The sequence below is a fragment of the Ovis canadensis genome, chromosome 10 (assembly GCF_042477335.2).
Source record: "Ovis canadensis isolate MfBH-ARS-UI-01 breed Bighorn chromosome 10, ARS-UI_OviCan_v2, whole genome shotgun sequence".
In the NCBI taxonomy this organism is placed as follows: Eukaryota; Metazoa; Chordata; class Mammalia; order Artiodactyla; family Bovidae; genus Ovis; species Ovis canadensis.
Window position 1 is genome coordinate 33450587 of NC_091254.1, and position 13925 is coordinate 33464511.

General features: G+C 43.1%; 1 protein-coding gene across 24 annotated transcripts in view; it reads right to left on the bottom strand.

Annotated features, from left to right (window-relative positions):
* Positions 1-6863: 6863 nt before the first annotated feature.
* RCBTB1 (RCC1 and BTB domain containing protein 1) overlaps positions 6864-13925 on the bottom strand; it is a 53116-nt gene continuing 46054 nt past the window's right edge. For 19 of the 24 annotated variants that reach the window (XR_011259363.1, XR_011259362.1, XM_069601373.1 and 16 more), the window contains one exon: positions 8808-9154. Coding sequence is in view for 22 of the 24 variants with exons in the window: in XM_069601373.1 (XP_069457474.1) it covers positions 9014-9154 (141 nt within the window). In the remaining 2 variants the exon portion in view is untranslated. Of the gene's footprint in view, positions 7747-8807; positions 9155-13925 lie in introns of those variants that run through there. The other 5 variants (XM_069601382.1, XM_069601384.1, XM_069601393.1 and 2 more) reach the window with 1 other exon arrangement.

Genomic DNA, 13925 nt, shown 5'->3' on the forward strand with positions numbered 1-13925 from the left:
CAGCAATTTGAAAAGAGCCCAGGACAGGCCTGCCTGCTCATCGTGAAGCGTCTCCCTGAGAGTTGGGAGGCGACTGGAGCTCACCTGGAACACAGAGACCGGCCGTTTCTGGGAGCTCATTCTACCACGTGGACAGTGCTGGTAGACCAGTGGCAAACACCATTCTGGAATCCTCTAGCTTTAGCCTCAGGATGAGCCGTGCCCGTGCTAGCCTATCGGTACCAGTACTGGGAGACCTTGGGCTTCCCGGGGGGTGTAGTGGTGAAGAATCCACCCGCCAAAGCAGGAGATGTGGGTTCAATCTCTGGGTCAAGAGGATTCCCTGGAGGAGGGCATGGCAACCCACACCAGTATTCTTGCCTCGAGAACTCCACAGACAAAGGAGCCTGGTGGGCTACAATCCATGGAGTTGCAAGAGTTGGACACAGCGAGTAAACAGCAGCAGCAACTGGTATACCTCAGGCAGAACAACTGGGGTGGGAACAGAGCCCCACACACCAGCAGACCTGCCGCCTTAAGACCCCCAAGCCCAGAGCCACCCCTGGACATAGCCCTGCCCACCAGAGGGCCAGGCCCTGGTGCGGAGACAGCAGACCTGACCACCCTGGGACCCAGCTCTGTCCACCAGTGGGCAGACAGCAGCCCCAGACTCCCCGGAGCCCCAGCCCACTCACCAGTGAGCCGGCTCCAGCCTGGGGACCAGCCTCACCCGCCTCAGGACAACCACAGCCCCCCAGCAGGCCAGTACCAGTCCCGGGACTAGCTGGGCCCAAGCTCCACCCACCAGGAGATAAACCCAATTTCAAGACACCCCTGACCCAGGACTTCCCAGGTGGTCCAGTGGCTAAGACTCCACACTCCAAATACAGGGGGCCTGGATTCAATCCCTGCTCAGAGAGGTAGAGTCTGCATGGTGCAATTAAGAGTTCGCATGCCACAACTAAGATCCTTTATGCCACAACTAAGACCCAGCACAGCTTTTAAAAAAAAAAAAAAAAGACACCCCAGACCCTGTAGCCAGCTGTGTCAGGAACTGACCATAGCCACCAGGGGTCAGACACCAGTTCTGGGACCCCAGGACCCTGAAGCGGGACCCCAGGACCTGGCTTCAGCCACCAGGGGGCAGGAACCAGCTCCAGAATCTCCTGGACCCAATTCCTGGTTCCAGCGAGCCAGCACCAGCCCCTGGGCGAGCCTCGCAGGGTTCCACAGCCTCGTGATCCACCTGTCAACCAGTGGTCAGCTGCCTCCGTCCAAGGAAGGGCCTGGCAACCCATCAGACCAGAGGCCAGCCACACCTTCCACCCTGCCCACAGTGGTGAGCCTGCCATAGCAGGAAGACCCGCACAGCCCACACAGAAGGGCACCCCCTACCAAAAGCCACTTTTCCAAAGTCAGGGAACATAACCAACCTCCCCAATACATAGAAATAGACACAGGAAGTTAAATAAAATGAGGTGACAGAGAAACACTCCATCTCAGATGAAAGATACAATCCTAGAGCTAAGCAGAGGCGGAGTTCCAAGTCATGATCATGAAGACGACTGAAGAACTGAGAGTCAGAATCAATGAACAGAGCGAGAAGCTAGAAGTTCTTATAAAAGAGTTAGAAAACATAAAGAACCAGCAAAGAGATGCAGAGTGCAATAACTGAAATGAAAACACACAAGAAGGAATCAATGGCAGACTGAAATGATACGGATGGACAGGCCCATGAGCTGGAAGACAGACTAGTGGGAATCACTGACACCGAACAGAAAAGAGGGACGGAAAGAGGGCAGCTGAGATCGCTGAGGCAGTAACCATCACACCAACATTCATACGATAGAGAATCCAGAGGAGAGGAGAGAAAGGGCCCGAGAATACGTCTGAAGACACAGAAGCTAAAGACCTGCCTCACCTGGGAAAGAAAACAGTCACCCAAGTCCAGGAAGCACAGAGTCCCAAACAGGACCAACCCAAAGAGGACCGCACCAAGACATACTGTAACTACAATGGCAAAAACAGAAGGTAGAGAGAGAATACTAAAAGCAACAGGGAAAAGCAACAAGTTACTTAAAGGAAACTCCCACAAGGACATCAGCTGACTTTTCAGCAGAAACTCCGCAGACCAGAAGGGATTAGCACGATAGTATTTAAAGTGATGAGAGGGAAAGCCCTACAACCAAGAATACTCCACTTGACATGGCTCTCATTCAGATCTGATGAAAATCCAAAGTTTCACAGACTAGCAAAAGCCAAAAATGTTCAGTGCCACCAAACCATCTTTACGACAAATGTTAGAGGAAACTTTTTAGTGGAAAAGAAAAGGCCACACAGCTAGAAACATGAAAATTATACAAGGAAAAAACTCTCTGGTGACGGCAAACATACAGCAAAGACAGTACATCATTCATGAACAAAGTTAGCAGGAGGGATAAAAGACAAAAAGTGAAAGTGTTAGTGTTAGCTGCTCAGTCCTGTCGGACTCTTTGTGATCACATGGACTGTAGCCCACCAGGCTCCTCTGTCCATGGGATTCTCCAGGCAGGAAGACTGGAGTGGGGTGCCGTGCCCTTCTCCAGAAAAGACAAAAGTAACAGTAAAATCATTTATGCCTACAAAAAGAAGTTAAGGGATAGACAAGACAAACAGATTCAAAATATATGTCAAAAACAGTCATCGTGAGGGGAGGAGAGTACAACTGTAGGGCTGTTAAAATGCATCTGAAATTAAGAGATCAACAATTTAAAATAATCACATATACATATACATAGATTGCTATACAAAAGGAGATGATGGCACCCCACTCCAGTACTCTTGCCTAGAAAATCCCATGGGCAGAGGAGCCTGGTAGGCTGCAGTCCATGGGGTCACTGCACAACTGAGCAACTTCCCTTTCACTTTTCACTTTCATGCATTGGAGAAGGAAATGGCATCCCACTCCAGTGTTCTTGCCTGGAGAATCCCAGGGGCGGGGAGCCTGGTGGGCTGCCACCTATGGGGTCACAGAGTTGGACACGACTGAAGCGACCTAGCAGCAGCAGCAGCTATACAAAAACCTCATGGTACCCATAAACCAAAACCCCAAAAAGCAGTCACAGAGAGAGGAATTCAAACATAAACTAAAAATAGTCATCAAATCACAAGGGAAAGAGAACAAAATAAGGAAAAAAATAAATATAAAAACAGTCTACAAATAGAACTACAGAACAATTAATGAATGGCAATAATTGCAAACATACCAGTAATTACAAATGTAAATGGATTAAATGCTCTCATCAAAAGACAGAGACTGGCTGAATGGATACAAAAACATGCTTCCTACAAGAGAGTCACTTCAGATCTAAAGACACGTGTAAACACAGTTAAAAGAAGGAGAGGCGTTCCATGCAAGTGGAAATCAAAAGAAAACAATACTGTACCAGACAAAATAGATTCTAAAACAAAGATTGCTAAAGAGGTAAAGAAGGACATTACATGACAATCAAGGGATCAAGGAAGATATAACAATGGAAATACAGAGACACTCAACATGGGACCACCAAGTTTATAAAGCAAATATTAACCGACATAAAGGGAAAAACTGACAGCCATGCAATAACAGTGGAGAACTTTCACAGCTGAATTACATCAATGGACAGATTATCCAGACAGAAAGTCTATAAGGCAACACTGATCTTAAATGACACATTAACCATCTACAGAACAAAAAGACAACCTACAGAATGGGAGAAAAATATTTGCAAATGATATGAGTGATAAAGGGTTAATATACAAAACATGTAAATGGCTCATCTAATTCAACATCAAAAAAAACAACAACTTTGTATGAAAAATAGAAGAGCTAAAGGGACATTTCATTAAAAAGGACATAGAGATAGATGGCCAACAGGCACACGAAAAGATGCTCAACACTGCTAACTCATCAGGGAAATGCAAAAAGTATCATGATGTATCACCTCATACCTGTCAGAATGGCTGTCCTCAAAAAGACCATAAATAGGGGAGTTCCCTGGTTAGGATTTGGGCTTTCTCTGCCATGGCCCAGGTTCAATTCCCCAATATTCATAGCAGCATTATTTACAATAGCCGTGATATGGAAGAAATCTAAGTTCATCAACAGATGGACAGATGAAGATGTGTGGGGCGTGTGTGTGTATACTAGATAGCCATCAAAAAGAAGGAAATTCTGACATCTGCAACAACATGGATGGACTTGGAGGGTATTATGCTAAGAGAAATCAGAGCAAAAGACAGATGCTGTACGTTTTCAACTTACATGTGGAACCTAAAAATTAAAACGAACTAGTGAACGTAACAGAAAAAAAACAGACTCACAAGCACAGAGAACAAACTTGAGGTTACAAGTGGGGTGAGAGAAGGGGCTGGATACAACACAACCTTAGGGGATCAAGAGCTACAACTATTATGTTTTATAATGAATAAGCTATTAGGATACACAATATAGCCAAGATTTTATAACTATAAATGGAGTATAAGCTATAAAAATGTTGAATCAATATGTTGTATATCTGAAACTAATATTCAGTTCAGTTGCTCAGTCGTGTCCGACTCTTTGTGACCCCATGAATCGCAGCACGCCAGGCCTCCCTGTCCATCACCAACTCCCAGAGTTCACTCAGACTTGCATCCATCGAGTCAGTGATGCCATCCAGCCATCTCATCCTCTGTCGTCCCCTTTTCCTCCTGCCCCCAATCCCTCCCAACATCAGAGCCTTTTCCAATGAGTCAAGTCAACTCTTTGCAAGAGGTGGCCAAAGTACTGGAGTTTCAGCTTTACCATCATTCCCTCCAAAGAACACCCAGGGCTGATCTCCTTTAGGATGGACTGGTTGGATCTCCTTGCAGTCCAAGGGACTCTCAAGAGTCTTCTCCAACTCCACAGTTCAAAAGCATCAATTCTTCGGCACTCAGCTTTCTTCACAGTCCAACTCTTGCATCCATACATGACCACAGGAAAAACCATAGCCTTGACTAGACAGACCTTATAAATCAACTATACCTCAATAAAAAAGCCAAGACTCCATCTTAGACCTGCTGAAGAAAGATTTCCCCTGGTCTAGATGCTGCTGTAACTTCAGCTTGCCTCCCTGATGTTACATCCTATAGCAAAGCTTATCTGAGGAACAGTTCTCATGTTGTGACGTTTAAAAAACCCTCTGGCCTCCACTTTACTTTCAGATTTCACTGGTCATTCACAGTGGCAACTCAGCACAGCAGAGCAACAAGGAGGCAGCCATCAAGTGGCAGATGTTGGACAAGTGAAAACAGAACCTGGGTTTGTACTTTCGCAGAGTCACTTACTGCTGAAAAAATTATTTAATCTGAGCCTAATTTTGCCTACTCTATGGTACAAAAATGTGGGCATTAAAAAAAGAAAACATAGGGGCCTTCTCTGGTAGTGCAGTGGATAAGAATCTGCCTGCCATTTCAGGGCACACAGGTTTGATCCCTGGCCAGGAAAGATTCCCTGTGCCGGACTAAGCCAGTGTCGCAACTACCAAGCCAGAGACACCGCCGCAATGAGAAGCCTGTGCAACCGCAACCAGGAATAACGGCTCTCATGCGCCGCAACTAGAGGAAGCCCGCGAACAGCAATGAAGACTCGGCACAACCAGAAAACAAAACAAAAACCAAGTATTTGTGAGGCACAGGGCCTGGCATCGTGGGAAATAACTGCTCTCATCCACATCACACACACGCACACACCACACGTGTCCACACGCCCTCCCCTTGCCAACACTGCTGCCCGAGGAGCCCTGGTTTATTTTCTCCATTCTGACCAAACAAGCTTGCTTACGGTAACGTCCTGGAAGGCGTGTTAGCCCCCACCTCTGAGCCATTGCTTGGGCCGCTCACCTGTTTTGGGAATGAGCTAAAAGGCCACTGTGTGTGCGCCCCCGTGCCGCACAAACAGGGCCTTCAGAACAACTACTTCTCACACTAACCAGACTGGGTTTCTTCTCAATGACTTACGAGAAGCTGTTTATAAATGTTGTTACCGTGTTTACTCCTAAATCTTGCTCCTCTCTCCTAACAATTTTTACATTCCTTGAGGACAGGGACTATGTCTCACCCCTCATTTATTAGTCCCCCAAAGGATCCGGAATTATTAATATTTTTCCGCTGTGATGGCTCAACTGTAGTGTCTTTCAGCAGGAATAAAACTAGAGCCTATTTTCTGGGGTTGGGAAATAGCTGAGAAACAGCATGCTCATGGTGGAGTGAAAGTCGCTAAGTTGTGTCCGACTCTTTGCGACCTCATGGACTGTAGCCCGACCAGGTTCCTCTGTCCATGGGGATTCTCCAGGCAAGAATACTGGAGTGGGTTGCCATTTCCTTCTGCAAGGGATCTTCCTGACCCAGGAATTGAACGCGGGTCTCCCGCACTGCAGGCAGATGCCTTACCCTTTGAGCCACCAGGGAAATGCTCACAGTGATACCTGCTTTTAGCATAATATCCAAGAATCAGAGTACTGCTTTTTAAAAAAATTTTCATTGCAAAATACACATTACCGTATTAACCATGGTTAAGTTTGGCAGCATTAAGTCCATAAGCATTGTTGTGTACCATCTGAGCACAGGACACTTTTTATCTTACTAAACTGAAACTCTGAACCTATTAAGTAATAACCCCTCAGACCCCTTCCCCCAGCCCCTGGCAACCACCATCTACCTTGACTGCTCGAGGGATCGCATGTAAGTGGGATCATACAGGGCTTGTCATTTTGTGACTGGCTTATTTCACTGAGCATAACACCCTCAAAGTTCATCCAAGCGGCAGCATGTCAGAATTTCTTTCCTTTTTAAGGCTGCATATGATTGATTTTTGAGAGGGAAAAGATAACTCTAGACGCCCATTTTAACAGACTGCTTTATTTATTAACATGTCACTCTAAACACTGCATAAATACAACCTGTATAACTAGAGTATCAAATGTTCCCGTAAGAAGTTCAAGAGTACACTTTAGGGCTATTTTAAGAAATATGAATACTTCGGCTTTCATAATTATGTCAGATGAAGAAAACAACTCAAAGAATAGTTTTTGCCTCCTGCCGTGATTAACAAAACCAGGTAGAAAAATAAGAGAGTATAATTTAAAAAAAAACACATACACACAAGTACTTTCTGAAGGACTTTTTCCTGTCCTCTTCACTGAATACATACTCATACAAATAACTCAGTAATCTGAGAAGTGGTTCTTCACCTATTAGGAACTCGGCAAATATTTGTTGAATGAATAAACTATCTATGGAAATGGATATACTACGTTAATTTGTGCTTTTGTTAAAGTGTTTTTTTTCAAGTAAGAGCAATAGTAAACACACTGAAGTTCTTGTTTTGCCCGGATCATAAGCCTATGACAGTGATTGTTATAAATACTACCCATCATAGCTAATAATCAAATTAATGTACATTTCTCAACCTAGTAAGAAAATTCTATCATGCTGCAGTAATAATCCTAATGTAGTAACTCACTGGGCTTTGATCACTTGCAACACGGTCAAGAAAAAGGGGCTTGGATTTCTGGGCTTGTGTTTATTGCCCCCATCAATGAATTTCCATCTCTGGGCCCTCCCCCGCCAACACACACACAGAAACTTTGCTAAAAACAGTAGCTGCAGCATCTCTTCACCCTCTTGTTCATTTGAGTCTGAAAATGTATCTAGTCTCGATTCAGATGGGAGACCTTCCAAACAGCAAACAGTTCACCAAGGGAGCTTCCCCAGAGAGAAATGAGTCTGTTGACCAGAGAGAAGAACAAAGCCTTGTTCTCAAAGCAAGCTCAACAGACACACATGAAGCAAGCTCAAAAGACACACACTGAACACTCTTACGCCCAAAGCCACATTTTATAACCAGACCACCCGCCCCGTAATTTAGATCCTTCTTCAAAGTTAAGTTGTGCTAAATATTATACCTAACACAACCAAAAGGAAAGTCAAATGTGAAAGCTGGTGAAACTTCAAATAAGCAAAATGTATGGTGGTATTTGGCACAGATAAAGACCAATAAAAACAAACTCTGTTAAGTCCTGTAAGAAACTTGGGTTTAAGAACTACTTATTTGAGTCAGATATAGCAAATCTGATGATTCAGCAACCATGATTTAGGAAGCAAGAAATGCTGAATATATCACTATTATCCTCTTACACGATTAGCCATTTATAGGGGAAAAGGTGGGGGCATTTAAATTTGGGTTCTCAAATTTAGCCTTAATAAAACACTGTTAGATAGAAGTGGAGACTCTGATTTATAAAATATTCACCTTCACCCAAGTGAAGTTCCTTCCATTATTAATTTTTCATAGATAATTCGACATTACTACTCTTTAACGTACTTAAGTCTTAAGAGAAACGCTGACTAACCAAGAAATTTGTCTTCACGTAATTATCATTTCAATAGGTTTATATTAAATTGAATATGATTTTGAAGTTAAAAAAAGTCATCAATGATGCAAAAAACACAAGTAAAACCTCAAACGATCTTAACTATCCCTTCAATGTGAGGCTACAGACCTAGAAACTAACGCAGCTCTTCAGCCAAGTCCCAAGCCAGCACCTTTCATTCTGGGGGGGTGGGGGGTGGGCCCCGCTACGCGTCTCACAATTTGTGCACTATCCCAACTCCTGGGATCAAAAGGGCTGCTGATACATGAGCCAGGAGAGTTGCCACAAACATCCGCTTTCCAACTTTAGAAGTTCCTCTAATCAGAAACAAACAAAACCAAAAAAACAACCAACCAGCAAAACTTTCACCCCTTTACAATGTCCCAGCCATGTTAAGGTCACATTCAAAATACACACGTCTGGAAATAGTTTTAATCGGGTTCAGGAAGAGCTGTGCACTCTTCACATATCCCTACACAGAGAACTGTATCCCCATGTGAGCAAGACATGTGATGGTTTTGGTTTTTTTTTTACCTGCAGAATTACATCCCCCATAGAGCACAAACGACAAGCCTTCACCAGCCCCAGAGCACTCACACAAAACCCAGCAGTCTTGGGCTTCAGTTCTTAAAGGCTCCACATTTACTGGCTTTAGCAATGAATTCCTTTAGGAGAGGGCCATCCATTTGCCAAAATGCTGCAGTCTGTGTGACTTCTGTCAAATGATTGATGCAAAACTTAAAGCAGAATTCTTCTAAATCCTGGACACACATAACAAAAATAAAAACAAGAAGAGGCCTTTTTTTAATTAACTTTGACTGAATTACTTCTCTCCAGATCCCTCACCCCAAAGCTCTCACCCTCCCCTAGAAGAGATTTGAGGCCAGAAACCCCAAACTCGGCAAACACGTGACCACAGGTACAAGGCAGAAAAAATATAAACTATTTTCTCATCACACAGTAAAAGCAATGGTTCCCATACTCAAGTCTGACTCTTCAAAACACACACACAGAGTTGTGGGATGTGGGGGTGCAGTTTCTTCACAATTATCACATAATCCAGTCACTCAAAGACATGGTTTTAAAGAGTTGAAAGCAACTTAAGTCCATATTATATGTTTTACTACATTCAAGCATCAGAGAAAAGCCTTAAGATGCAGGTCATTTGGTTCCAGGGAAGAAAAGACTTTTAAGAAACAGAAAAATGATGAAGAGAATTGGTCAACCTAAAGGGACACATTAAACATTCTAAAAAAACAATTTAAAAAAATTTTAAATAAAAATTCCAAAGACCTTAAAATCACTTTCATGCTCTCCTATATAAAAATGTCTTCATTTTTAAAGCCACAAGGAATAATATACTATAATTTCCACCACACTAATTTCTCAGATAGTCAATCAGAGGAGAAGAGTCACCAGCTATCAACATTCACAGGGCAAGTCTCATACACAAGTGGCAAACCAACAGTTTCAGAATTGATTTTGGCCTGTGCTAAGACATGCTTTCACCCCCAGCAAAATGCTACTGTGACCTCTGTTCCTTCAAGTGTTGGAACATACATTTATTACACCAGTCAGGTAACCTGGAATGTACACAAAGGTGAAGTCTAACAGCTCAGTTTCTGTAACCTGGCCAGCAAGACTGAAGGTAAATATTCAGGGTTCTACCAGACCAGGATCCCAACAACAGTTAAACTGCAGGGTCTTGGCTTCCTGCATCCCAGCTCCCAGCAAATGAGAACATCAGGCAGGGTGGGGAAAGGCTGCTTTCCACACAGAAATGCCCCTTTCAGACCCCTGCAAACAAATGCTTCCTTGTTCTACACGTCTCTTTGTCCTTTGCTCAAAGAAGCACCGCCCCCCTCCAGTCATAACCAGGAAGAGAGAAACCACGTCTGAAGTCTCTCGGCCAGCTGCTGCCAGAGCTCTATTCCCAGATAATTGAAAACACATTTAGATTGTTAGCGCAGTCTCTGGAGCCATGGCTTTGTTTTGTTTTAAAGTAAGAGATTCCTGGTGAGCTAAATGGAAAGCTGAATGCCCTACAACATAAAACATTCTCTCTCACATTGTTAGTCAGGAAAAAGCAATATAACACTCCTGGTATTATAACTCAATGGTTACTAAACAGCTCTAGGGACTAAATTATATTCCATAGAAAGATGAAAGTCACATTTTTAATTTATCAAAAAATATGTAACTAGTTTATCTACATATAACTGAGGAAGAAGGACCCAGTCACAGCATAAAAAGTTCTTCAAACCATGTCACATATCAGATATAGATCTTTAGGTATTTAAATTTTAATTACACAATTTCAAGTTCAAAGGCGAAATTAAATTCTGACACTGCAAAACCATACCACTTCTCAGCCTGGATGGAGAGGAGTTTGGGGGAGATGGATACATGTGTATGTACGGCTGAGTCCCGCCACTGTCCGCCTGAAACCATCACAGCATCGCTTGTTAATCAGCTATTCGTTGTTGCTGTTCAGTCACTGTGTCCAACTCTCTGCAACCCCATGAACTGCAGCACACTAGGCTATTCTGTTCTTCACATCTCCCGGAATTTGCTCCAATTCACATCCATTGAGTCAGTGATGCTATCTAACCATCTCATCCTCTGCCATTCCCTTCTGCTATAACCCCATACAAAATAAGAAGTGCAAAAAATTTAAAAAACCCAAAAACGTACCACTTCTATATCTGCTAATTTGGAATTAAAGATCTTTGTAGTATAATGAAAAAGTGAATTTAGTTTATTAATTGTATACATTACCTGGGATATAAACTTTTAAGAACTTTTTTATATAATACAGGCACACAAAGTGAAAAGTGTTATTTGCTCAGTCATGTCTAACTCTTTGCAACCCCATGAACTGTATCCCACCAGGCTCCTCTGTCCGTGGAATTCTCCAGGCCAGAATACTGGAGTGGGTAGCCAATCCCTTCTCCAAGGGATCTTCCAGACCCAGCGATCAAACCTGGGTCTCCCACACTGCAGGCATTCTTTACCGTCTGAGCCACCAGGGAAACCCCAGGTATACAAATGGGGCTTCTAAATTGTCAGTTCACAACTCTATGAAAATAGTTTTATCAAATTGCTTTGTCTTCCCCTCCATTTAGTTTAGTAAGATTTCTCAGTGCAACTGATCCTTGAACAACAGGGGGGTTAACCCAAGTATAATTTATAGTTGGCCCTCCACATTTGCAGATTCAGCCAACCATGGGTCTAACAGTACTGCAGTATTTACTGTTGAAAAATATCCATGTATAAGTGGACCCATGCAGTTCAAACCCATGTTGATCAAGGGTCAACCACATTCAACAAATGTTTAATAGTTTCAAACACTGAAACGCTAACTGAAGAATACAGCTGCTGCTGCTGCTAAGTCGCTTCAGTCGTGTCCAACTCTGTGTGACCCCATAGACAGCAGCCCACCAGGCTCCCCCATCCCTGGGATTCTCCAGGCAAGAACACTGGAGCGGGCTGCCATTTCCTTCTCCAATGCATGAAAGTGAAAAGTAAAAGTGAAGATGCTCAGTCGTGTCCGACTCTTAGTGACCCCATGGACTGCAGCCCACCAGGCTCCTCCATCCATGGGACTTTCCAGGCAAGGGTACTGGAGTGGGGTGCCATTGCCTTCTCCAAAGAATACTGAAAGTAACCTAAATCTGAGTTGTCTAAATAACTAATCAAACTATGGTTAAGGCAGATCTTCAGAAAAAGAAGTGCTGAACACACCTGAAGGGAGGAATTAAAATCTGCACGTTCACTTCCATGAACCAGAGAGCTGCACAGTCAAGCAGATTCAATCAGCACCTGAGCCCGTGTGCTGCTCATGTTGCTATGTGCATTAGAAAAATGCCCTTGAGAATTCTTAAATAGTGTAAGAACCGACATGATTTGTTCAGCTCAATATGCAAATGATCAGATCTTCAATCACCTAGGAAAAAAAATGCAACTCTTACCCAGCGAACAAGTCAACTATAACAGGACTGCTGGACGGAAAAAAAAAAAAAAATTCTAAGAAGGACGAGGAGTATTTGGCCAGCAGGTAAAAAAAGTTTCTAAGTGCCTTCTCAAGGCTATGGAATATCAAATCAAAGTGGGCAAGGGTGTAAATTCAAGGAATCTCATAATATGGTATTCTTGGTGTTTCAGAAAGCAAAGTCCATGTTTCTGACATTCTGTGGTGGAATTATTATAAAGTGATTCTGAAGTAGATCAAGTAGCAGATTTGTTGTAATTAGGAAAAAGATCAAAACACAATACTGCTATTCTACATTTATAAATTCATTCTCCATCTTTAAACATCGCATTATTCCAATCACTGTACACACTCTGAAAATAACTTAGTTTTTCTTTCCAGAGATTTTCTTTAGTAACAAAACATGGAAGATTGACAGTCTTAAAACCCACATTTTAAAATGATGTTGCAGCTTTCAATGGAGCTCTTATCCAGTCTTAAAAGCCCAAGGCTAAAATACACGAGTGCTTAGACATTTTGCAGAAGGACTACTCGGCCAGGGTGATATTTCTCAACAGCGCATACTAACTGCACTACAGGATCCGAGGCTGACTGACTCCAGGGATTTGGACAAACCACCGATATGGAGGGTTGACTGTAAATTATACACCTTTAACCCCTGCACTGTTCAAGGATCAACTGTACATCAAGTACAAAAACATTCCATATCAAAGTGGGTTTTTTCTCTTTTAGAAAGTATTTCAGTGTCTCACCATATTGGAAAAGATTTTTAAAAAGCAGAGACATCACTTTGCTGACAAAGGTCCGTAGAGTCAAAGCTACGGTTCTGCCAGTAGTCACGTATGGATGTGCAAGCTGGACCATGAAAAAGGCTAAGGGCCGAAGAATTGATGCTTTTGAACTGTGGTGTTGGAGAAGACTCTTGAGAGTCCCTTGGACTGCAAGGAGATCCAACCAGTCCATCCTAAAGAAAATCAGCTCTGAATATTCACTGTGGAAGGACCGAGGCTGAAGCTCCAATACTTTGGGCACCTGATGCAAAGAGCCAGCTCATTGGAGAAGACCCTGATGTTGGGAAAGACTGAGGGAAGGAGGAGAAGGGGGCGACAGAGGATGAGATGGTTGGATGGCATCACCGACTCGATGGACACGAGTTTGAGCAAACTCTGAGAGAGAGTGAAGGACAGGGAAGGCTGGCAAGCTGCAGTCCATGAGGTCACAAAGAGTCAGACATGACTGAGTGACTGAATATACACTCAAAAAATATTCTGTAGTCTACTGATTACAAAAAACGTTTAATTAACCTCTAAGAAAAGTAGTAAATGCTGACCATCTGGCATTAGCACTAAGTTTTAAAAAAATCATATCCCAAAATCAATTCTGTAATTAGATTCTTGGCTCATATTTATTTCTACCCACCAAAAGCAAAAATTTAAGACATAGTTGCTCCGAAAATTTTCTGGAAAGTCCTCTAATCTGATTAAACAAAACAAAATAAAACCTCCCCAACTGTTTCTTCTAATGTTCAACCAGACACAGAA